Source organism: Crocuta crocuta, unplaced genomic scaffold (assembly GCF_008692635.1).
Source record: "Crocuta crocuta isolate KB4526 unplaced genomic scaffold, BGI_CrCroc_1.0 scaffold154, whole genome shotgun sequence".
NCBI classification, from domain to species: domain Eukaryota; kingdom Metazoa; phylum Chordata; class Mammalia; order Carnivora; family Hyaenidae; genus Crocuta; species Crocuta crocuta.
In genome coordinates, this window is record NW_027530545.1 from 105,127 (window position 1) to 130,019 (window position 24,893).

Below are 24,893 nucleotides of genomic sequence, written 5' to 3' on the forward strand. Positions count from 1 at the left end.
ACTGGTTGCTTTGTTCTTTTTTCTTATCATTATAAAAAAGGAATAATATTTAAAATATTTTTCCAGAAATTCTCAGATATTCTTTTGAGAAACGCTATTGTTCCATCCGTCAGGGAAACCACCAAAGTGTTTTAAGCTGAGACATCAGATTAATGTTCTAGAAAGATCTCTCTGTGGGGATGGAGGGTCGGGCTGGAGAGGGAGAAAAATCGTAGGTAGGCCATTTAGGGGATATGTGTCATATAGTAGGAACAGGGCAATGAAGAGGCCGGTCTCACAAGGCAGAGACGGTAGTGGAGAGCGATATGAAGACAGAATTTTATGCGATTATGTCCTCAGTATGGATTTTTTTTTTCTTTCCCAAACTGACAGAGTGTGAGGCAGGGAGCTACTCTAGGAATTAGCAAGCCATCTCAGGAGGATATTTCAGGATATGTAAGTGAGAGCTAACACTTTAAAGCCTCAAAAGTGCTTTTGCAAGTATTGGACATTTTAAAAAAGTTATTCACATATATTTATGTGAGAAACCCTAGTGAATACCAACAAAAGTTAAAACGGGCTTTTCTGTCAAACGAGGCTGTTTTGCTTGTCCTATTATTTCTAGTGTCATATCATCAAGCTACCCACCAGAATTTCTGGAGTGAAATGATACTGCTCCTTCCAGAGCAAAAAAATAAAAATAAAAATAAAAATAAAAACAAATAAAATAAAATAAAATAAAATAAAAACTTAACCGACAAAGTTATAGCTATACTGATGTATTAGAGCACCATGTAACCTAAAAGTATTACCAAAAGTTTTCAGAACCACACACACACACATACAAACCCCAAGATATTTTGAGGGAAAAAAGAAAATATTTTAAAATTTTCAACTGCTATTATACACTAAGTATTTCCTCATTTTTGTTGGATAAGAACCACGGAATGAGGGAGGAGGAAACTGATGCAAGGTCAAGACACTATTAGAAGTTTTAAGGGCTTCCTATAAATATATTTTACCTGATTAAGTGACTACAGCAAAGATCATGAAAATTTAAAAAGCCTTAGAGTCTTGCACAGTTCTGTTATCTAATATGTTTCTTTCCATGCACCTCTCAAAACTCCAAAATACTCCTCCCCTCAAAAATTATGGCTCTGAAATTTTAAGGGCTAGTTTTCTGATACTTGTATATAGCAAGGAAGTGAAAAGAAAGTACTTTTGCAGCTTCTTCAAGTGAATGGGCAGTATTTTTAAGTGATAGTCAATGCTAACGTTTTGTGTTCTTAGGTAAAACAGTTAAGTTTGAAGGACATCAAAAATAATGTATCCAGACTTCAATCAACTACTGCTGGTTGTGGATTTGAGGAGCTCGAGAAAATCTTTCCTCAGAGTAGAAAGAATGACCTCCCCACGTGCCTGTGTGAGGGAGGGCTGACCTGTCTGTGCATTTACAGTAATTCAACTGAACTAGTTCAAGGTTTTATGAGAAATAGTTTCTGTCTTTTTCTTTCCTTTTTGGCAGTTACTTGTGATGGACAGCAGTGAGCTCTATCACTGCGGAAATAAGCCAGAACATTCATGAGTGGTACTGTTATTTTCTTTGTTGTTTTAACATTGATTGCTTTTAGTACGTATTCACAGGGATTTCATGACAGTGGTAGAGTGTTAATATCTGGGGTGAAATTACTCCAAGAATCTTAGATGGACAAACAAGATTAGCTACAATGGAAGAATAAACGCAACTGAAACCTGCCTTTCTGTCATCCTCAGCCCATCTTTTAGCAAGTTCAAGTTATGGGGGATGTGGGGCAGGGGACATGAACTGAAGAAGGCTCTTGACAGCTTTGTCTTTTCCAGAACTGAGTGAGAATGTCTAGCTACCAACCACTTCTAACTAAACCAATTTGTGGCTCAAGCCAGTTGGATGAACAGAGGAGTAATTACCTTCTAAGGGGAAGAATGGTTACGACATTTAACTTTCATAACATGATACACAACAGAAGTATATTTTAATACCTTTTACTGATTATCTTATTATGCATGAAAACATGCTCAGTATAATAAATGCAGAGAAGTAAAGAGAACAAAATGAAAACTCTCCTGTAATCGCACGGCTTAGAGATAACCACAGTTGACATTTGTGAACATTTAAACGTTCACATTTTCTATGCATGTATATAATCACATATGTACATTTTTATAAAAATAGGACATATTCCATTTTTTTCATTTAATGGTATTTATTGTAAACATCTCTCCATGTCAATATATATTTTTCTACAATTTCATTTTTAATGTATGAATAGTATTACATTAAATATTTATAATGATTTATATTCAATTCCCTAGTTTTTGAACATTTGGGTTATTTCATACCTATACTATCAGAGATAGTACTGCAACATATTTTCACTTAAACTCTGCATTTTTAATTATTTCATTAGAATAAATTTTCAGATATGGCTTTATTTAGATATTTTTCAACAGAAAGGAGAGATTAATCCCTGTGAATTACATTGCAGAGGCACCAACACAATACACCAATCAAAAAATTTAGACATCGGTACACGTGTATTAAAGCCACATGGCCCATGAAGGAAAAATGATGTCACTTAAGGAAAGGGAAGTTTATCTTTCTTTAGAAAAGGTTTAGGCACTTACTTTTGGATTGCAGAAAGCCAATGCCACTGATAAGACAAGGGACTAACCCAAAGTCTGAACATTTTATATGAAGGATCAATTTCCAAAAAAAATAACACAGCTGCAAAGTAATTGTGACTTGTTAATCCTCATACTCTGAATCCTATGCTTTTTCTAACAATGAATGTTAGCATTTTACAGAATCATAGAATATTGGATAGATTATTTAATACCTATTGCTATTTTTATATTAGGAAATGATAAACTATTAATGGAGAAGATATATGTGTTCCTTAAGTATACACAGATTATAAAGGCACAAAAATGAATTCAGCCATACCATTAATCAGAGTAATACAGTTATGAGGGAATATTGGAGTTGCCTTGTTGCTTCTTCCTTTTACTTTTTTAATGTAAACACAGCCAATGTTCAAAGAGAGGAGAAATATCCAAACAATTTAGAGGGATGAAAAGAGAAACTAATACACTACTGGCTTCCTGGCTACACACTCCAGATGTAACCAGTGTTAACTATAAAAGTGTCCCATCTCTACTACCAGAAACTTTCTATGCTCATTATACAACCTATGTATCTTTTTGCTTTAAACACAAATATAAGTAACAAGCTCATTCTTTACAACTTGTTTTCCAATTTATGATATATATCAGCCACCTTCCCTCTAAATACTTACAAACCTCTTTTGGATAACTGAACATACCCAATTTATTAAACCAGACCTCAGGTTTTTGCTATTATGAGTTGCTGTAAGTAAAATTGTAATCAATATGGCATTATGAGTTCAGCCTTGAACTCCTTCTCTTCTCCAAATACAGCAAAAATAATCTCTCTATATATTTTGAGTGGTTGACTCAAAAATAAACACACTATGGATCACGCTATGGAATCTCAGAGCAGAGTAGGAAGGCCAAAAGCCTCTGTCTTGCTGGGCTCTGGGTCTAGAAACAGGGAAAGGCCACGGAGATTTCAGTTCCTGAAGGGCAAGAGGAATACAGGTCCCCCTTACAGGGAGAGATAAGGAAGCCAGACTAACCAGCAGAGTGCTGAGAACTGAAGAGAGGCTTCATCCATTACGAAGAGCAGAGCGGTGGAGATACTTCTGTTGACCACTGGCCCGGGGCTGTGGACCACCTGCAGGGAGTTATCTGGGAGGCAGAAAGCCAGGTGCAGAGAGCATCACCCAACCCAAAGCACCACCAGCTGGCTCAGCACTTGGTGGGCAGGCTGTCCAGTATCAGCACAGGGCAGAAGCCTCAACTGGGCTCTGGGAAAAGTCTCTCTGATGGGACTCGAGGATAGAAACGACTTTACGTATAGAGTTTAAGGTGTAGAAACACAGAGAGATACCAAAGTGATTTAATATGAAAGAAAGGAAGAAAGGAAAAGGAGGAAAGTTAAAAAAAAAGTACGGTAAAAAATACAAAATAAATGCACATGGCATCCCAACAAATAGAAATGGATCAAAATTCATTTTTTTCTCTGTGGTTAATAGATAGACTCTATCTTTCAGTGGCTTAAGTTCACCTGGTTAAATACAGATTCTAACAGGAATTAAAATAAAAAACTTAATTAGGTAGATTCTACCTATTAAGCATTTAAAAAATATATAAATCCAGGAGTGCCGGGCTGGCTCATTCAGAAAAGCATGTGACTCCTGATCTTGGGGTCATGAGTTCAAGCCCCTTGTTGGGTGTAGAGATTATGTAAGTAAACTTAAAATAAATAAATAAAAGAATCCAGACACATGCTGTTTATCATAGACATACGAAAGCAAAAGGATATGGAAAAGTTAAAAACAATATGAAACAAGCCCTGTCTGTTAGATTATATTTTCCCAATCTCACATGTACTCTTTAGATTTTTGCCGCAGATAAATTTTAATTTTTATGAAATCAGATTTAGCAAGATTTTCCAATGAGAAAATGGCTTTTTTGGTGTCCTGCTTAAAACTACCTTTCTTACTCCATTTTTAAAAAAAATATCACATATACTTTCTTCTAATAGTTTTATGGTGTTTTATTGTTAAATCCTTGGTTCATAAGGAATATGACAAATAGAATATATATATACACATATGTTTATGTGTATGTATACATGAATGTATGTATATACATAAATATATATGTATATTTAAATATATATATAAATCAGGGGAAGTGGATACTCTCACATCACTTATTAAATAATCAATAATGACTGATTTGAAATGCTGCCCTTATCATTTTTTAAATTCTATTTAATCTTTATCATTATTCTTTTTCAAAATAAATCTGGTAAATCTCATAGTCTTATTTTTCCAGTTAAAGTTTAGCAGTTTTTCATGTCCCGCCCCCAACTCCTGTCAAAGAAAATCAGTACATTAATTAAAATTACACTAATTGCCAAAAAAATTTAGTAGGAATGTGCAATCTGGTCAACTAGTAGTGTTCAGCAAACAGCAAACTTTCATTTGTCACAAGTCTACTGTCCTGACATAGGATTTTCTCTTCCCTCATGGCGGTAGAACAGGGTAGAAACAGAAAGGGGTGAGGGTGGCCGACCTGTAATTCCCAGAATGCACTGTCTTCACAGGCCCTGCCTCTTCTGTACATTTTCTGCAATGCACACACTTCCTCCCTTTCACAAACCTTTACTTATACGGAAAAGTGTTACTGTTATCTTTCATTTATGTCTGAGAACCTTGAGGCTCTCTATAAGGTTGAGACACTTGTCAAAGCTCAAGAAGCTAGCAAGTGATGAAGCCAAGGACTTGATCTCACCTTATTCTAATTGTATAACCTGTGTCCTTAATCACCAGGCTATGCTGAGCTAGACGTGCAACACTCATGGTTAGAATTCAAGAACTACCAGCCAGATACCACTCAGAAACTAAAAGTAAATATACAGTTCTGAAAAAGAGAACTACAATTAATGTTTCCCTCCAGCAAGAGGCAGTCTTCTCTGGAATTTGAATTAAAAGCCATAATGGCAAAGTTTATATATTTGATTTTAAACCAGGAATGTACTAGGTGATCCCTGATACATGCAGGTAAAGTCAAATAAAAGAAAAAGAAGAACTGGGTGGTGGTGGTGGGGGGAACCACCTTGAAGAACCCCGAGAGGGTGATTCCATTTATCACATTCTTCTGGTGCCAGCTCTCTCTGGAGGCAGAGAGCCTCCCCACCGCCCAGAGACTGGACACACTGTTAAACAGAGAAGTGACTTCCACCACTCCTAGAGACATGCAGTAGGATGTGACAAGAATTGTGCATATTATGTGTATAAAATCCTATTCCCAAATGCAACAACTGAAAATGGGTTCCCAGGAAAATGCAGAGGGTCAGAATGCAAATAAGTGTTCATTGGGAAGACTTCATGACTTCTGTGCCTTCTACAGTCTTTGTTTACCTGTTACCAAAACTGCATTTGGGCACAGTATTTTATCAATAAGCTTGTGCAAACATTTCTATACAAGCCCTTTAACATCTAGTGTTTCCCCCAAAACTTTGATGTCCTGAAAAATCTAATTATTACTGGTAACTTTAAAAGATCACAGTAATTTATTTTTGTCAAATGTGACTAAAGATTAATGGATACAATCAGGAATAATTTGGTAAAAACATATCAAATGCAGAGAAAGCAAAATTTGTTGTTAAGTGAAGCATCAAATATAATAAAGAGCAAATTCCATGAATGAACAGCAACAATGCACAATTCATTAACCAAATGCCCATGATTATTTCACACTTCAGAGGGCTACTGATATGATCAGAAATTGTAGTAAAAGGATAAATACAGATTAACTTCAGTATCTCTATACATTTTAATTATAAATCCTACCCCCCAACGGCTACCAGCATAATAAAAGAAACACAAACTAAGGTTTCTCCATCTCCATCTCTTTTATAAGGGATATTCCACAGATACAAAATTTCATATAGATACAATAAGACATTCAGCCAATTGTTTTTAAAGACAGCAATTTTTAGCTGTTTCTAACTATAAAAATTTTAAATCTGATCAACATTCAGGCTCTGGGGACTCTTCTCAAAATCACCGTCCTTACCATCCTCACCATCACCAGCACCCACATCATCTGCAAATGCACCAGTTAATGTCCCAATCACTACTGAATGTCTTTCCCTGCCCAAAAAGACAATGTTACATGTTCAGCAAATACTAACACATCATAAACTCCCTGAGGACAAAACTACAGCTTATTAATTTTTTAATTCTCAGAGCTTGGTCAGTATTTGACTCAAACAGTTTTACTTTAAATAGAAAAATAAAATAAAATAAAACAACAACAAACAAAAAACTTGAAACCTAAAGAATAATTAACAAGAATATCTTTGGGATGAATTCTTCAGGCATTAAAAAGAATGAATACTATACATGTGTAAAGGTTGATTAAATATACTGTTATCTGAAAGTAACACACTGCAAAGTAATGACTATAGAATGATCTTGTCTAGGTTTTTAAGAAGATAGAAAGCTAGAAAGTGAGACTTTTAAACAATTTTTTAATATTTATTTTTGAGAGAGAGACAGAGAGACATAGCATGGTAGGTGAGGGGTAGAGAGAGGGGGAGATACAGAATCCGAAGCAGGTTCCAGGCTCTGAGCTGTTAGCACAGAACCCGACTCAGGGCTCAAACCCATGAACCATGAGATCATGACTATGCCAGTCAGAGGCTTAACTGACTGAGCCACCGGGGGTGCCCTAGAAAGTGAGACTCCTCAAAAGCAGAAAAGGAAGAAAAGGCACTGAATAGTGGTCACCTTATTATCCTTGCACTCAGTCCTACCACCTACCCTAATTCTTCGAAGGAACCTGGCTTTCCAACCTCCCTCAAGTCCCCCATCAGTTCTAGGTCTCCACTGAAGCAATTCCCTCTGCCTTCATAGAATCTTTTCTCATTGTCTCCTTCTCTCACTGATACCCGGTCAGTTGTCCATTCTGCATTCTACCCTACTGTGTATTTTCTCTGCTTCCACTCTGAGAAACACTAGACACACACACAAATATCCTGTACAGAAAACAAATTTACGTTTTCTAACCACAGCAAAGTAACCCCTACTCCCTAAGACATTTTCCATAAGGTAGTTCTAAATCTTTTCTACATGGAAGTCCCCAACTCCTATCTATAAGTAGAAGATCTCTCTCTGTTTTTGTGTGTTTCACAATAGTTTTTCATAGTCACACAAGCTCCCCATTTTAAGGTGTTAGAAACCTTATCCTTTGTTTCTGTCTCTGAGAGATGTCCCTTATCTCCCTACCAAACCTAAGATAAGAACAATGGCTCCATCCACATGTTGCCCTTATTATTTGCATATCAAGGTTCTGCTCCTGCACAGGCTTTTTATCCTTTGAGTCCAGAGAAATATTCAGATTGTTGGAAGGAAGGAAGGAAGGAAGGAAGGAAGGAAGGAAGGAAGGAAGGAAGAAAGAAAAGAAGAAGAAGAAGAAGAAGAAGAAGAAGAAGAAGAAGAAGAAGAAGAAAGGAAGGAAGGAAGGAAAGAGGGAAGGGAAGGGAAGGAAAGAAAGAGGGAAGGGAAGGGAGGGAAAGGAAAAGAAAGGGGAGAGGAAGGGAGAGAAGAGAAGGAAAAGGGAGGGGAGAGGAAGGGAGAGAAGAGAAGGAAAAGGGAGGGGAGAGGAAGGGAGAGAAGAGAAGGAAAAGGGAGGGGAGAGGAAGGGAGAGAAGAGAAGGAAAAGGGAGGGGAGAGGAAGGGAGGAAGGAAGGAAGGGAGGAAGGCAGGGAGGGAGGGAGGACACAATTCTTTCACATATTGCCTCCCTTCTTTATATCCTGCTACACCAGCAAATAACCTCCTTTCTATGGTATTTGTCTCTAGATCTCTTAACAGCTTATGCTCACGCCTGCTCCTTCATTACTGCCGATCCACTCCTTATCACCAAATCCAATGCTCTTCAGTGTCTCAAAGTGGTCTCTTCAGTAAAGTCCAAAGGCCCTCTCCTGGCATATCAGGCCTGGTTCTGCCTCCCCTACTTTCTCTCATATCCTCCTCTACCCAGCCTCGATACTCCAGATGGAATCGGGCAGTCTCCCACATACATGGCTCCATGCCATTCCACCTGCATGTACCCTCGGACTGGAACATGTTCAGCAAGCAATGTTTGCGATTAAAATTCTACCTGTGCTAAATAGCAGCTTTCTTTCTCCTGAACCATTCCCCTGCAGATATCACTGCTCTCATGCTTATATGTCTGCAATGCCCATAAACCTTCAGAAAGGTACATATTCTCCATAATGTAATTCAGGCCGTACACACGAGCAGAACCATGAGCACCTTATAGGTATCTACTCTGCCAGTTATGTTTGTATTCTCTTTCGTATCCTGCATACCGCCATGCATAGAGCAGGCACTCAGTGAATATTTGTGGCATGAACATTTTTAAAATTCCTACATATTTCAGTACATGACATGAACGTGATTGGAAACACATGCAAAATATATTTTTCTGAATCCTACTGGGGCAATGATCTGCTAGGACAGAAAAGTATCACGTGGTCAATCCTAACTCCTGGGAAGGGTAACCCCAGTAAAGACCTCGCATTCTGTTACAAACACGCCCTCCCTTCCCACTCTCCTTCCCAGGCCTCCAGGGGAGAGTGGTGAATTCTAGCACCTTGAGATACGTGTAATCGATCTTTCCATCTGGTTTAGTATGTCCAAGGATAATGTGGCTCAAATTATGAACCATGGATGGAAACAGGGAGCTACGTGACCACTGGGGCCTGCTTAACAACAGAATAAATTCCAAGGCCTATATTTTAAATGTACCATTATTCAGAAGTGAGAAAAAGGACCTCGGCTGTGAAGTCTCCGTAGATCAAAAGTTCAGTGCAGGTCCTAGGCCGTCACAGTAAGTCTAGGGCAGTCTCTTGTTTGCGTGTGCCTCCATCTTGTCCAATTTGTTCATTTTTTAAGAGTAGATTCTGGGGCGCCCGGATGGCTCAGTCGGTTAAGCATCTGACTTCAGCTCGGGTCATGATCTCACAGTTTGTGGGTTCGAGCCCCACATCGGGCTCTGTGCTGATGGCTCAGCCTGTTTCAGATTCTGTGTCTCCCTCTCCCTCTGCCCCTTCCCCACTCATTCTCTGTCTCTCAAANTTAATCTGAGAAGTATTCCATGTAAGAAATTATTACCATTGAGTATGAAACTGCAATAAATATTGAGCCTTATACAGTAACTAAAATTGTCCAGAGTCAAAATTCCTCGCAGCAGTGCCCAGCCCAACTACATACATCCAAGGATACCACAAAGAATTATTTCTCCAGGAGGACTCGTTCTAAAAGTCTTTTGCCTTCGTGTTAATAAGGGCAGCTCTAGGGGTGCCTGGCTGCCTCGGTGGGTAGAGCATGCAACTCTTAATCTCAGGTCGTAAGTTCAATTCCCACATTGGATGTGGAGCCTGCTTAAAATAATGACGAAGAAGACGATAACAATGATAGCAGCAGCTATAAAGACTACCTACAATTTATCAAGCTTTTGTGTGACAAGCACTATTTTAAGTCATCTTCATGATTCCACATTTAATTATCCCAACAATCACTCAAAGAAAGTATTTTTTCCTTATTGGAAAGATGAGGAACCTTACAGAAATTAAGATATTAGCCCAAGTGAATGTGTGTTTGTTCACATCTATAAATACATCTAATAAAGTTGCTGAGCCAGGATATGTGCCCACATTTCCATGACCCAAAACTCCACACTAATAATAACCACAGGCAAAAATCAGATTATTTTATTAAATATATCATATGGAAGAGCATTGGTGTTCCCTACTAAAATTTCATTCTTTATATGTCATGTTTCCTTTTTTTTTTTTTAAGTTTATTTATTTCCTTTGAGAGAGACAGCACACTAGCAGGGGAGAGGCAGACAGAGAGGGAGAGAGAATCTCAAGCAGGCTCCATGCTATCAGTGCAGGTCCTGACATGGGGCTTGATCTCACCAACCTGAGATCCAGACCTGAGCTGAAATCAAGAGTCAGATGCTTAACCAATGAGCCACCCAGGAGCCCCATGTTTCCATTTTGAAGGAACTATTCATGTGTTCCCTAATGCTGACTAATAGGACGCCTGAAAGAACTACAGGTTAGCAACAGTCTTTTCCATCCTAAATTCACATAAACTCCAGTCTCCCAAACTGAAGTCCACATTTCACTGGAAGAAACACTTTGAAGAACAAAAAGAATCATTTTAATAGATGATTAATTCATTTTAATAAAGCTTTTCTACCCTTCACTGGCATAAATGTGATTTCAGATGATATACAAATATTTTTATTTCATTAAAATGTATTTACTTTATGTGATGAGAAGGAAATAGCCAGAACATCAAGTTAATGAATTCAAAGGAACTTAAAGTTTTCTTTTTAAAGAAATTCTTTTACGTGTAAAACACAGGCTATGTTTCATTTTAAAATTGTGCAAGTGCCTATATTAAAAAAATATGGAAGTGCCTCACAAAGTATGGAAAATTGCAAAGTACAACAGAAATGTGACTTTACTAGCACGAAGCGCCCACCGCATGCTTGACTGGGGGGCAGGGGTGGAGGTATAGAAGCCTGCATTTGTAATGCATCCATCAACGACGCTGGGACCCACCTCTGGTGACTGCATCCAAGGCACAGCCACTTCCCGTTGCTCCGCCCCCGATGACCAGGATATCAAATTCCGCAGTGTTTTGCAAAGTCAGTAGCTGAGCTTCTCTGGAAGGAGGCTCCCTGTTAACAGGTTCTGAAAGGCACTCGGCTGCTTCCACATAGGCCAGGTTCACCTGGTGGAAGAGTCCAAAGTCCACTTTCAGTTTTTCATGTGGAATACGAAGGTAATACACCTCACAGTATATTAAAATAAGAGATCCGTAATGGGGACAAGCAATACCAAAGCCACACCATAGTTCACAGTCCACGTGGATTTATAGGGCCAACTGCCTTATAGAAAAGTCCTTAAAATCCAGGAGGCATGTTTTTAAATAAGTCACCACTATTTAGCCATGGAACACCCGGTTTCTGACTCAGTTATCTCAACTGCTTGTTTTGGTTTCATAAATAGCCAAGTTCAACTATTCCCCACACTGTACAGCAATTCCCAAATACCTAGTCTAAAATAATTTAGAGGAGAACATAAGGAAATGTTTCACCCTGTAGCAATAATTCAGATAACATTTACAAGTGTTGAAAGGAGGCGGAAAAAAGCACTTGATGCCCTTCTGCAATTTCTTAAAAGTGTATGTTCTTCATTCCTTGATTCCCCTGACAAAAATAAATTCTGGAGCTTGGACGTCTATGAGGTTAGGTCAGTATAATTAAAAACGAATTTGTTTAATAGAAGTTATTGTCATGTTTAAATAATCAGCTATGGCTGGGGTGCCTGGGTGACTCAGTCGATTCAGCTTCCGACTTCAGCTTAGGTCATGATCTTGCAGCCCATGAGTTCAAGCCCCAGGTTGGGCCCTGTGCTGACAGCTCAGAGCCTGGACCCTGCTTCAGATTTTGTGTCTCCCTCTGTCTCTGCTCCTCCCCCACTCATGCTCTGTCTCTCTCTGTCACTCAAAAGTGAATAAATGTTAAAAAAATTAATAATCAGCTATGACCAATGCATATAATATTTTTTAAGGATTTTAGTCAGAGGCTTCCCCCACAGAATGTTTTAATATAAAAGTATAGATTCTATGTATTTAATATACACTATTTCAATTTTTGAAGGCTTTAACAATAAAATAATTAAAGCCAGCTATATAACCCCCTGCAAAGGATAATGACCTTCCCTATTTCTAGTTTTTCTTTCAGTAGAATGTAAATTATTACCCTTAAAAAAATGATGGTCTTAAAAAAAAAAAAAAAAGGAGTTGCCAGAAGTTACAGCCAAAGCCTAGAAAATTCGAGAAGTAAAATGTGTATAGTAGGTTCGATCACTATAGTGACTAGTGCTGGCCCATGTTGCTCTAACAGTTACTTATCCACAGGGATGTGACTTGTATTTTTCCTTCCTCTAAATCACAGCATCAGTGTGATGCTGGCAGTGTCTTCCCATTCTGCCAAAGGGATCACATATGAAGTTCTGAACCTCAAGGCCAGAGCTTGTGCAAGAGAAGGTGATCCTAATTCCACTCAAGATATTGTTCGGATAGATGATTTTTTTAATCCATGTAACTAAAATAAGCCAAGTTGTTTCTTAAAATTGAATTTAGTTATTGCCAGGCTGATTGGATTTCCAGAAAAATAAATGTGTAGGCCATAGGGTCCACTGAAGGAAACCAGGGTCAGAGGGTCCTAGTTCAGGTCTTAGCTCTCTTGTTTACCAGTATGTGACTTTTGACACATTATCTCTCCGTGTCTTGGTTTCTTCATTTGTTGAATGGGATAAAACCCCTGTCATACCTCTAGCTCTGAGGTGTTCTCAGTTTGAATGGATTAACTGATATGAGAGTAGTTGGTAAACTGTCAAGTACCACCACAGAGTTGTTATTATTGTAATCAAATGATTTAATCTTTTAATGGCATATAAAAGGGAACTTTCAAACCACAGTTTGCTAAGTATCATAAAAACAAAAGATTATAGTCAGTTGCCATAATTTTTCAGGCTATAATTCAGATGCAAGTCACAGAAATCTTATTCTCCTTTATGTTACTCCTCTTTATTATCTACTAATAACCATTTCCCCATGTTCATATTTACATACATTTAACGTAACTAAAGATATGTAACTGCTGTGGTTCTGTGGGGAGCATGGTATCTTTCTGTCATGGGCTTTGCCTTCTATCATCAGGAAGGAGGAAGAGAAGGAGACAAGAACAAGAGGACGAGCAAGAAGAAGGAAAAGAAATATCTATCTATATATATACATACGTATTATATATACACACATACATACATATGTGCATATGTAAATATGCACATATGTATGTATGTATATGTATACATAAAATATATGTGTGTATATATACATACACATACATACATATTACACACATATGCAATATATGTATGTATGTATGTATGTAGAAAGAACTAATGCCAAAGTAAAGCAAAGAAGCACCAGGCCATGACCAGCCTGATGAGGGAGGGAGGGTCTTTCACTTGGGGATTCAACTGGGCCATGACAGATGGGTAGGACGTGGACATAAGACTGACAAGTAACTAAACTGCCAGAGCATTTTCACACATCAAAAACAAAAAAAAAAAAATGGCTGACATTTTCTGCTGGGTAAGTTTTATAGAAATATTCAAGGAATAAATTTAAGGACTAAATAAATCATGATATAAATCATTAGAACTTGGTAATACTAAAAGCCCCCTGTTCTACTCTGCTAACAGGTCATAACTATGAATATTAAACTCAAGAGAATTTCCTCAGCAAGTATGCCAGCTCTGATGGGCACCCCTCCTGTTTCGTGGGCTTTGCATTCCATGAACTGCACTGTTTCTCCATTTTATCCCTTGTCTCGTCCTTCTCCCCAGTATGCTCCATCTGACTTACCTTAACAATAAAAAAAAAATGCTTCTTACATATGTTTTTACCACCTTAAAAATTCTGGAAAGACCTGTATACCCTTGCTTTTTCTACTGCCTCACCTCCTACTCTCTCAGCCAACTCCTCAAATCATTCTAATCTGCATTTTCACATACATACCACCACCACCACCACCACCACCACCACCACCACCACGACTGACTCATGTCCACTTTGCTGTGAAATCCAGTGAGCACATTTTATCCCTTGTGCTAGCTGTCACCTCAGCACACAGTTTTCTGTTCGCTCACCTCAGTGTCTGGGAGACAGCTATTTGACTGAGCTTTCCCTCCAGCCTCTTTTAACCTCTCTCTCCTAGTTTCCTCTGGAGGTTCCTCTACTCCCTAACATTCAATACTGTGGTTCCTCTTAGGTCTCTCTCTAGAGAAACTCTAGAGAATTTCTTCTGCCTCCATATGGTCATATGACTTCCAGTTATGCTCCTCTATCCCAGAACCCAGATATCAAACTACCTCCATTTGGATGTCTCAGATATGAACTGATAATTTTTTCTCCCAAAACCTTCTTTCCCATCAGTGTTTATCAGTGAAGCACCATTTTGCATCAGTTGCTTGTGCCACTTTCTTCAGTCCTGCGTCTGATCAATCACTGAGTACTATCACTTCTGCCTCCTATAAATGCTCAGACCCAGTCACTTCACCCTCATTGACACTTTTCTTTTCTTTTCTTTTTTTTTTTAATGTTTGTTTTTGAGAGAGAGAGAGAGAGAGAGAGAGCGCAAGGAGGGTCAGAGAGGGAGGGAGACATAGAGTTGGACAACAGACAGCCAGATGTGGGGCTCGAACTCCCGAACCATGAGATCATGACCTGAGCCAAAGTTGGATGCTTAACCGACTGAGCCACCCAGGCGCCCCTTCATTGCCACTTTTCAAGTCAAGGTATCTTCTGTTTCCTCTATGCTAATATATCCCTCCATTGGTCTTCACATATTCACCAGGCCTTACAAATCAGTCTCCATACTGAAGCCTGGGTAGTCATTTTAAAGCCCAAATAATGTTGTTTCCATGTGTAAAAGCCTTCAAGAGCTTCCAATTTCATTTAGGTTTAGGGTAAGCACCCTTTACTTTAGTTTCTTCACAGTCTTTAAGAGTAGGTTGAACTTAACCAAAAAAAAAAAAAAAGTGGACAATACCAAGGGCAGGTGAAGATACAACACAATTGGAACCCTCTTATATTGCTGGAGGGAATATAAAATGAGAAAGCCATTTTGGAAAACTTGAGTTTCTCATAAAAGTAAACACACATTTAACCATACAACCCAGCAATCCTCTCCTAGGTAATTACTCAAGAGAAATCAAAGTCTGTGTTCACACAGAAACCTGCAGCAAATGTTTACAGTGGCCTTATTAACTAGTGAATGAGTAAACAAACTGTGGTGTGTCTATGCCATGGAATAATAATTGCCAATAAAGAGAATAAACTACCAATAGACCTAACAACATTAATCTCAAATGCATTCTGCTAAGTTAGGAGTCAGAGGATCATGGTTTTCCACCCAAATGTGGCCGCCATCTGTTTTAATAAACAAAGTTTTACTGGAACCTAGCCACACCCAATCACTCATGTATAGTCCACGGCAAAGTGGAGAAGTTGCAACAGAGACGGTAAGGCCTGCAGACCTGAAACATTTACTACCTGGACCTTTGCAAAAGACTCTGCCCATCCTTGTGAGAAGCTAGACTCACAAGTCTACAGATGACATGACCCTCCATAAAATCAAAAGGATAGGGTAAGAAAACAGATCAGTGATCGGCAGGGTGTGGGGCTGAGGGGAGTGATACACTCACTACAAAGGGCATGACAGAAATTTTGAGGAGGATAGGAATGTTCGATGTCTTCCTTGTGGTGGTGGTTATATGATTGTATATGCTTGCCAAAGCTAACAGAAGTGTTTGTTATAAAGGGTGAATTATACAGCATAATGTAAATTATGCCCCAAATAATATCTGAATAAACTTGACTTTTAAAAAAGTAAGTAGGCATGCAAATAGCCAACAGGCACATGAAAAGGTGCTCAACATCACTATCCATTAGGGAAATGGAAATCAAAACCGCAATGAGATATCACGTGATACCTGTCAGGATGTCTAGTATCAAAAAAGACAAGAAATAACAAGTGTTGGCAGGGATGTGGGGAAAAGGGAGCCCTTATACACTACTGGTGGGAATGCAAATTGGTGCAGCCACGATGGAAAATAGTAAGGAGATTCCTCAAAAGATTAAAAATAGGAATATCATATGATCTCGCGATTTCCACTTTTTGGTATCCATCTGAAGAAAATGAAAACATTAATCGAATGGATAAAGAAGATGTAGTGCGTGTGTGTGTGTGATATTCTATTACATGTATATTACATATTTCATTACACACATATGTAATATATTATTTCATATATTATATGTTATATATGTAATATTCCAGTACGTATAGTACATGCATGTTAGGTGTGTGACATTCTATCTCCCATATTACATGTATGAAATATGTAATATTCCATTACATATATGTGTATATTACTCGGTACTCATTCATAGAGAAAATGAAATCTTGCCACTTATGACAAAATAGATGGACCTTGAGAATATCATGGTAAGAGAAATAAATCAAAGACAAGTACTATAGGAGATCACTTATATGTGGAATCTAAAAAATAAAACAAATGAACAAACAAAACAGAAAATAGCCTCCTAGATATAGAGAACAAAATGATGGTTACCAGAGGGCAAGAGTGTAGGAGATGTGGGCAAAAAGAGGTGAAGGGGATTAGGAAGTACAATCTTCCAGTTATAAAATAACTAAGACACAGGGATGTAATGTACAGCATAGGGAATATAGTCACTAATTTGTAACAACTTTGTATGGTGATGGACAGTACCTAGGCTTACTGTGGTGACCATTTTGTAATGTACATAAATACTGAATCACTGTGTTGTACACCTGAAAGTGATATCATACTATATGTCAATTATTCTTCAATTTTAAAAAAAGTGAGTATGTATATAGCATTTGTGTCAGGCACTATTATAAGCATTTTACTTTTTTCTACTCATTTAAGCCTCGTTATAACCCTATGAATTAAGGACTCTTGCGATGGCCATTTTACAGAAGAAGTAACTGAGACAAAGAAAAGTTAAGTCATCAGCCCACGACTGATACAGCTCATATATGGAAGGGCTGGGAACCAGCCACCGCGATGTGCCCACAGATCAAATTTTTACTGACGATATACAATAAGATATACAGTGTGAGAAAAAAATAACCAGACTTATTAGTTATAATAAGATGAGATATCATCAATTGCCAAATGCAGGAAGTGTTTGGTTCTTTGGTATCATTATTTGGTGGATGTGTTCCTGAAGAGTTCTTCCAAAAAAAATTTGTTTAAAGATACAGCACTATTGAGGGTAATTTATTTAATTTCTGACACTACATTTAAAACAGTATTTTATTTTTGTTTATTTTTTTCCCCATAAAAGCTGGGAAGTGTTGCAACTGAGAAGCAAGGCAGCAAGTTTATTTTAGAGGCAGTAAACACAGCCTAAGGCCCTACTTATAATTATGACACAAGAAAGACTCATATGGCTTCACATGGCTTTGAGTCTCAAAAACACATCTGCACTCTACCTTCTCTAGAATATTTTGACTGAGGGGAAATAAAGAAGAGAAAAGCAGCCAGAATAAAACAGCAGTGGTAAGCAGAAGTATCCTTTAAGAACAGAGGTACAGTAAAACCTTGGATTGCAAGTAACTTGTTCTTGCGAGTGTTCCGCGAGATGAGCAAATATTTCTAAACATTTTAACTTGATAAATGAGTGATGTCTTGTAATATGAGCAATACATGATGTTGAATGTCACATGATCACAACTGATCTCTCTCTCTCTCTCTCTCTTCCTCTCCCCCATCCCCATGGGATTGTGGGGAATCGTTTCCCTTGCTCAGATGCTTGGTCTCAGGCCGTGCAGCGCTTGGCAGAAATCAGTGATTTTTCAGAATGTTGGAAGGTGCCCACAATTGGCACTAGTGTACTTTTTGTCACTTCAAAGCACCTGTGGATAGTCCTTTGCTTTTCCAACCAAGAGTAAGCTTAGGAATGCTTTGCTTCATTCTAGGCCAGGTTGCCTGCAGATATAGACTCTTTCCTCTGCTGCCTTACTGGCAGTTACATTAAATACAGTATAGGACAAGAGTTTACTAATACTGTTAGTGACAGTGAAAGTCATCCTATACAATAACCCTCCTCTCTGTCTCCCTTACACCAGTCATGAAGATTTTCAAAGGTAAGTACAGGTTTATGTGTTTATTTTTCTTTATATTTTGTGTTTTCTTTATTGTTATGTATTATATTACAGTATTGTAATCATTTTTATAGGAGTATTTTTGGGTTGTGAAGCGAATCCTCTGAGTTTCCATTATTTCTTATGAGGAAATTTGCTTTGATATACAAGTGGTTTGGATTGCAAGCATGTTTTCAGAATGAATAATGCTCACAAACCAAGGTTTTACTATATTTGGGCTCCACATCTTCCCAGACCAGCTCTTTCGAAGGCAGTTTGTTTAAGCAGGAATCTGGAAGTTAAGCTCCAGTAAAAGGCTGACCCAGAGATTCTGGGAGAAGCCTTGGAATAGCCACATGCCCTAAGTCATCTGAGAGACCAAAACTCTCACAAGACAACTGACCCACAACCACTTACTCATGCAGTCAATATGTAGTAGAGGCCTTCAGAGATTCGACAGACAGGAAGACAAAACAAAGAGATAAAGAGGCAACCATAATATTGCTTAACAGGCAGATTTAAGATAGAGAAGAGGCTATAAGAGCCACAGGAGGCATGCCTCATCCAGACCCGAGAAGGTTTTCTGGAAATGATAGCTACATCAAGTCAAGAAAGGCTAATAGGCATTAGTTGGATAACAGAACGAGGAAACAAAGAGGGAATGGCACGTGCTAAGACCAGAAGTCATGCTAATGTATTTCTTTGCTCAGCACACTGCTTTCTTAAAAACATGCATTGCACATCCAAGATTTAAAAGTTCCTATATTTTATATATACAGGAGGATTTCTGAGATAAGCCTGTTGAACCTGCATAGCGCTGGTGCCCTCAGGCTGGGACTGTGTGTTCTTAGTTCAGGGCTCCCACTCACTGGTTTCATGCTTTTATCTCACCAGCCTGGCCCCCGTAGGCTTAGAAGTTTGCTGACCCTAGTCTAAAAACAGGACAAGCCCAATACTATGACTCAAGATCAAATGCCTAATTCAGCCATTGAAGCCAGAAGAAAGGAGTCCAGGACACAAAACAAACTTCCTTTTGCCCAGTAGAATCTTAACCACAGCTGCCAAACAAAAAATTCTTATCCTAGTGGAATTAGGAAAATACTTACTATTACTCTGATGTTGTTATTTCTGATATTTAACCATGATCATCTATGGGGAAGTAGGCATTTTTTTAAGCTTGTAAGCAAATTTCCATCTACACTTACAAAGATGAAATTCTTCCAGAATTTTGATAGCAAACACATAGTTTTTGTCAAGAGATTGGCACCTCTGAACACCTACAGAGAACTGAACGTTAAGTTCATCATCTTTGAGAGTTTATATCCCAGAGAACAGAACAGGATTCAGAATGCGATCAGTTTTACGACGTCTGTGCACCATTAGACTTGCAAATTAAAAAAAAAAAATCCTAGACATTTTCAACTTCAGGTGAGACCGAAAACAAGATCTAATAATTAGTGTCTATTTCTGAAAGAAGTGCATATTCAAAGACCACACGCAATTAACAACCAGGTTGTCCTGTAATCACGTGCAGTAATAATTGGAGTATAAAGTAGGGTTTCATGCAAATCACTTCATACTGTAAGTATCACTCTCTCTCCCATATCGTGTGATCCAATCACATTGGTAATGGAACTGTTAGATTTAAGGGAAACTGCCTGGTCTTTTGTGGTCACTGAGAAAGACCAGCAATATTTGTATTTCGCTGGAAAGGAAACACAACTTATATCTCCTTACAGGGAATCTTAACATGTTTTGATGGCCTTCACCTCCTGAATCACTTTGTGATTATTAACAGTGATGTCTTTTCTTGTACTTACATGACAGTGAGCAGATTTCTCATTGTGAACATACTCAGTGAGGGACTCATGATTACTCTGTAGGAACAGTTGCTAATGGATAGACTGTCATCTCCACTGGGGACCAGAGAAGAAAACACAAGTCCTTCCTTCTGCAGATGGCAGAGATGGGACTGCTCATACACTTGCAAGGTGCTACCCTGCCCTGAAGTGGCTGCCATTTATTTGAGAAATCACAGAGAAGCTCTCTTAAGAGCAATCATTATATATCCGAACTATTAAATTGTAAAAGTTTTAAGTTTATATTTATTTATTTTGAGAGAGAGACAGAGAGATGCAAACAGGGGAGGGGCAGAGAGAGAGTGAGACTGAATCCCAAGCAGGCTCAGCACTATCAGCACAGAGCCTGACAGGGGGCTCAAACTCATGAACCATGAGGTCACGACTTGAGCCAAAATCAAGAGACAGATGCCTAAACGACTGAGCCACCCAGGTGCCTCAAACTGTAAAACATTTTTACAGCTGAAAAAGAGGGAAACCCCTTTGATTCTGTCTGAATTTACTGCAGGCAAACTCACATCATAATTGACTACACGATCTGAGGTCTGGGGGGTATGCGTTACTGGTTTTCAAATAAATATTTCAGAGACGATGTATTTGGAGTTGTCTCAACTTGATACTGCTCTTCAATTCTAACAGCCTGCTGAGGACCAGAGGATCTGGAAAGGAAGCCTGGGCTCAGGGAGGGCAGAGGGGGAAGAGTCGGCACTGGCATTTGCCCAGCTGCTACTGGTCCCCACACTCTAATGAGCTAGCTCCGACAGGTCTCACAATTACGGCAGAGCAGAGGCATCCTTTGACCACTAAGGATGAGTTTAGTCATTCCTTGTGCAGGTAACAGACAGAATCATAATTTGATCCCAGGTTTGCTTCCACATCCCATGACCTCAGCTGTGCTAGGCTCTCCTTGCCCATATGTGTAGCTTACCTGGGTCCCTCGATCTGCCAGCCCCTCAGGCACCATCAGAGCAGGGAGCTGGTGATAACCATCAGTGAAATGAGAAGTCCTAGGGAGTCTGCCTAGCCTGTGGCCAGCCACACTGGGTAGTCAAGTTGACACCCAGGGTTCCATGAAATAGCACTTTTCCTTAAAAATCTCCCCAACACATACATCTGCAAGTGGATACGGGGGGTTCATCCTTCCTCCACCCCTCTCAGGTGAATAAACTCTGACCCAATGAGACAAATGATCATTTCCAAGCTTTACAATCCAGATGGCCCTCAGCTACATTTTACCTTGATGTTCAGAACAGTTCTGGGTCAAATTTGTGATGCACACTTTCCATTTCACTTGTGAATTCGTTCTTCAAATATACACTTTTTTATAACATTTCTAGTTTGTACTCACAAGCATATAATTAGATCTAAGAACGTCTTTGTTGAAAAACCACAAATTGCAAAATAAAGGAAGTGAATAAAATCAACATTGCCTAGCTTATCTTAAAGGGTCTATTTTCTTCTTAATTTGCCCAAACTCTACCTAGAGGAAGCTGTCCTGACACAAATGTAATTTAACTATCAAGCTGGAAGATGTGGAGAAAGGAAGGGAGCCATGGGACTCTCCCCAAAGCATTTAGAGAAAGTTTTCTCAGTCCCACAATATCCCTAAAAAGTTTCTTAAAGAGCCCTCAAAATGAATAAATAGTTGAAAATGAAATGCAAAGTCAAATCAGAATGAATGTCAATGTTGCTCAGTTAGCAACAGCCGAGAAGCTCACCAGCTGTCAACGCTAATCATAGCTCAGTCGTTGACTCACTGTGTGACCTCTAGCAGTACAGTTAACCTCGCTGATTTTGTATGCCAGCAATAAAATAGCATCGCAGACTCCTCGAAGGCCTGATGTGAGTTACAACTCAAAGATATTGCCATGGCCCCACTTTGAGAGCTAAGTGTTAAATAAAACCCCAAATTATAAGGAATATGATAAGATGCTCTTCAAAGAACATTTCCAGCTCTGTCTGCATAATTTTAGTGCTTTGACGAAACGTGCCTCTGAAGAAATGGTTAACCATATAGAGGAGTTAAGAATAGTTTGAATTGGCCTTATGGAAAATACAATGTACTCATAGTCCTCATCACGCTTCAGCTATCAGACGCAGCCCCAACACACTTCATTGTGTTTCTAGGAGAAAAACAGTTCTTCCAGGAATCTATGCACAGAGTTCTCAACAAGAGAAGTAAGTGAATGGGAGACTCTTTGGCCTATACTCTGACAATGAAACTCTCATCAAAAGAATGCAGCTTGCTTGTCAATCAAATTTGAAACTAAAATCAGGACACAGATATAATGGTTAGATGCTTAAAACTTGTTCTCTTCCTCTAGAGAACACTGCTGGGTTGCACTTCTCACCCTCCCTTAGTGTTGGCTGGAAATGATCCCATGGGTCAAAAAGCCCTATAATATGTCAGAGCCACATAGAGCTCTGAACGATTGCAAGAAGCAGGTCCCCCCGGTCTATTCTCACTGAACTGTACTATGAGCAGGAAATAAACCCTCATGGTGATAACCCAGTGAGCTCTGGCAGCTGTCTATGACATCAATTAGCTTGCTCAAATTAATACACAAATATGAGATATGTTAAGCATTACAACCCAAAATTCACAACTCACCTACCCTGCATACAGTCCATAAACAGTTCAGAATATTCCCCTGGTAGATAAAGACCCATCATTTACAGAAAAATAAGTCCATACATATAAAGATCAAAGGACAATCAACTGATGAATAGATAAAGAAGATGTGGTTTATATATACAATGGAATATTACTTGGCAACAAGAAAGAATAAAATCATGCCATTTGCAGCAACGTGGATGGAACTGGAAGATATTATGCTGAGTGAAATAAGTCAGTCAGAGAAGAACAGATATCATATGTTTTCACTCATATGTAGATCTTGAGAAAGTTACAAACAGAGAGGGAGGGAGGCAAACCATAAGAGACTCTTAAATACAGAGAACGGGTGGATGGTGGGGTGGGGAGAGAGGAAAATGGGCAATGGGCATTGATGGGGCTCTTGTTGGGATGAGCACTCGGTGCTGAATGTAAGTGATGAGTCATGGGAATCTACCTCGAAGACCAAGAGCACACTTTATACACTGTCTGTTAGCCAACATGACAATAAATTATATCTAAGAAAATTAAAATCATAAAGGACAGATCATCAAACACGAGCCCCACTAAGCCACAGTGCTGAGACATTTCTACCTTTATATTTGACATAATGCTAAAGCCACAGCTCTTTTTTTTTTTTTTAATGTTTTATGTATTTCTAGGAGAGAGAGAGAGAGACAGCGTGAGCAGGGGAGGGTCAGAGAGAGAGGGAGACACAGACTCCGAAATAGGCTCCAGGCTCTGAGCTGGCAGTCAGCACAGAGCCCGATGCGGGGCTCGAACCCACGAACCGCGAGATAATGACCTAAGCGAAAGTCGGACACTTAACCAACTAAGCCACCCAGGCGCCCCAGCCACAGCTCTTTAAGCAGGCAGATGGGACCAAGGAGCCTGCTACTTAGTCACTAGTCCTCCTTAATATGTGTTCTTTATAAGGGATCGAACACTATAGTTCCCTACCTAAACATTAGAGTCAACAAAAAAGAAGACCGTTTAAGAACAGTTGCTATTATAGAACTTCGTAAGATCTTTTTTAAGAAAAAGCCTTTTCATGAACCTATGAAAAATGCCTCTGGAGATGATTATTAGAACAAACAAGCCTCCTAGCTAGAAGTGACTCACGAAGTTAAGATCAATCTGGTAAGCATATAGCAAACGTGTCATGTAATAATGTCAGCTACCTCAGTGCTCAGGAAGATAATACTGATTTCAAACCCACAGATATTCTTTAGCCTAGGAATCAGAAGAATATTGATAATTGAGGTTAGATTCTTAAAGATATTAAGTATGCTCAAAACTTAAACTACATTCAAAGATACTACTGAAAAATGATGTGTGAGTAGAATTTTTTATAATTTAAAATTTCTTAATGGACATCACATCCTAAGTACTGAGCTTATGATTTTAAGTTTTATTTGTGTGTTTGTTTATTTTATAGGGTTTACTCTTTACAGCAGTTTTAGAATTACAACAAACTTGAGAAAAAGATCCAACGGTTGGTTTTCCATGTACCTTCTGCCCTCATACATACATAGCCTTTATCAACATCATTCACCAGAATGGTGCCTTTTTTTATTTGTTTAACCCAGAATGAACTTACATTGACACATTATAATCACCCCAAAACTGACGGTTCACTTAAGAGTTCACTCCTGGGGCGCCTGGATGCCTAGGTCATTTGAGCGTCCAACTTCAGCTCAGGTCATGATCTTATGGTTTGTGAGTTCGAGCCCCACATAGGGTTCTCTGTTGTCAGCACAGAGCCTGCCTTGGATCCTTTGCCCCCCTTTCTCTCTGCCCCTCCTCCACTCATTCTCTCTCTCTTTCTCAAATAAATAAGAACACTAAAAAAAAAAAGACTTCACTTTTGTGTTGGACATTTTATGGAGTTGTACAAATGCATGATATCCATCATTATAATCTCAGACAGAGTAGTTTCACTGTCCTAAAAATCC

At 38.8% G+C, this 24,893-nt stretch overlaps 1 protein-coding gene across 5 annotated transcripts in view; it reads right to left on the bottom strand.

The window, feature by feature from the left end:
• Positions 1-24,893, bottom strand: part of GPD2 (glycerol-3-phosphate dehydrogenase 2) — a 218,741-nt gene that overhangs the window by 72,954 nt on the left and 120,894 nt on the right. For 4 of the 5 annotated variants that reach the window (XM_077767753.1, XM_077767754.1, XM_077767751.1 and 1 more), the window contains one exon: positions 11,258-11,429. The exons of the other annotated variant lie outside the window; for it this stretch is intronic. In XM_077767753.1, the coding sequence (XP_077623879.1) occupies positions 11,258-11,429 (172 nt within the window). The remainder of the gene's footprint in view (positions 1-11,257; positions 11,430-24,893) is intronic. 5 annotated transcript variants of the gene reach the window in all.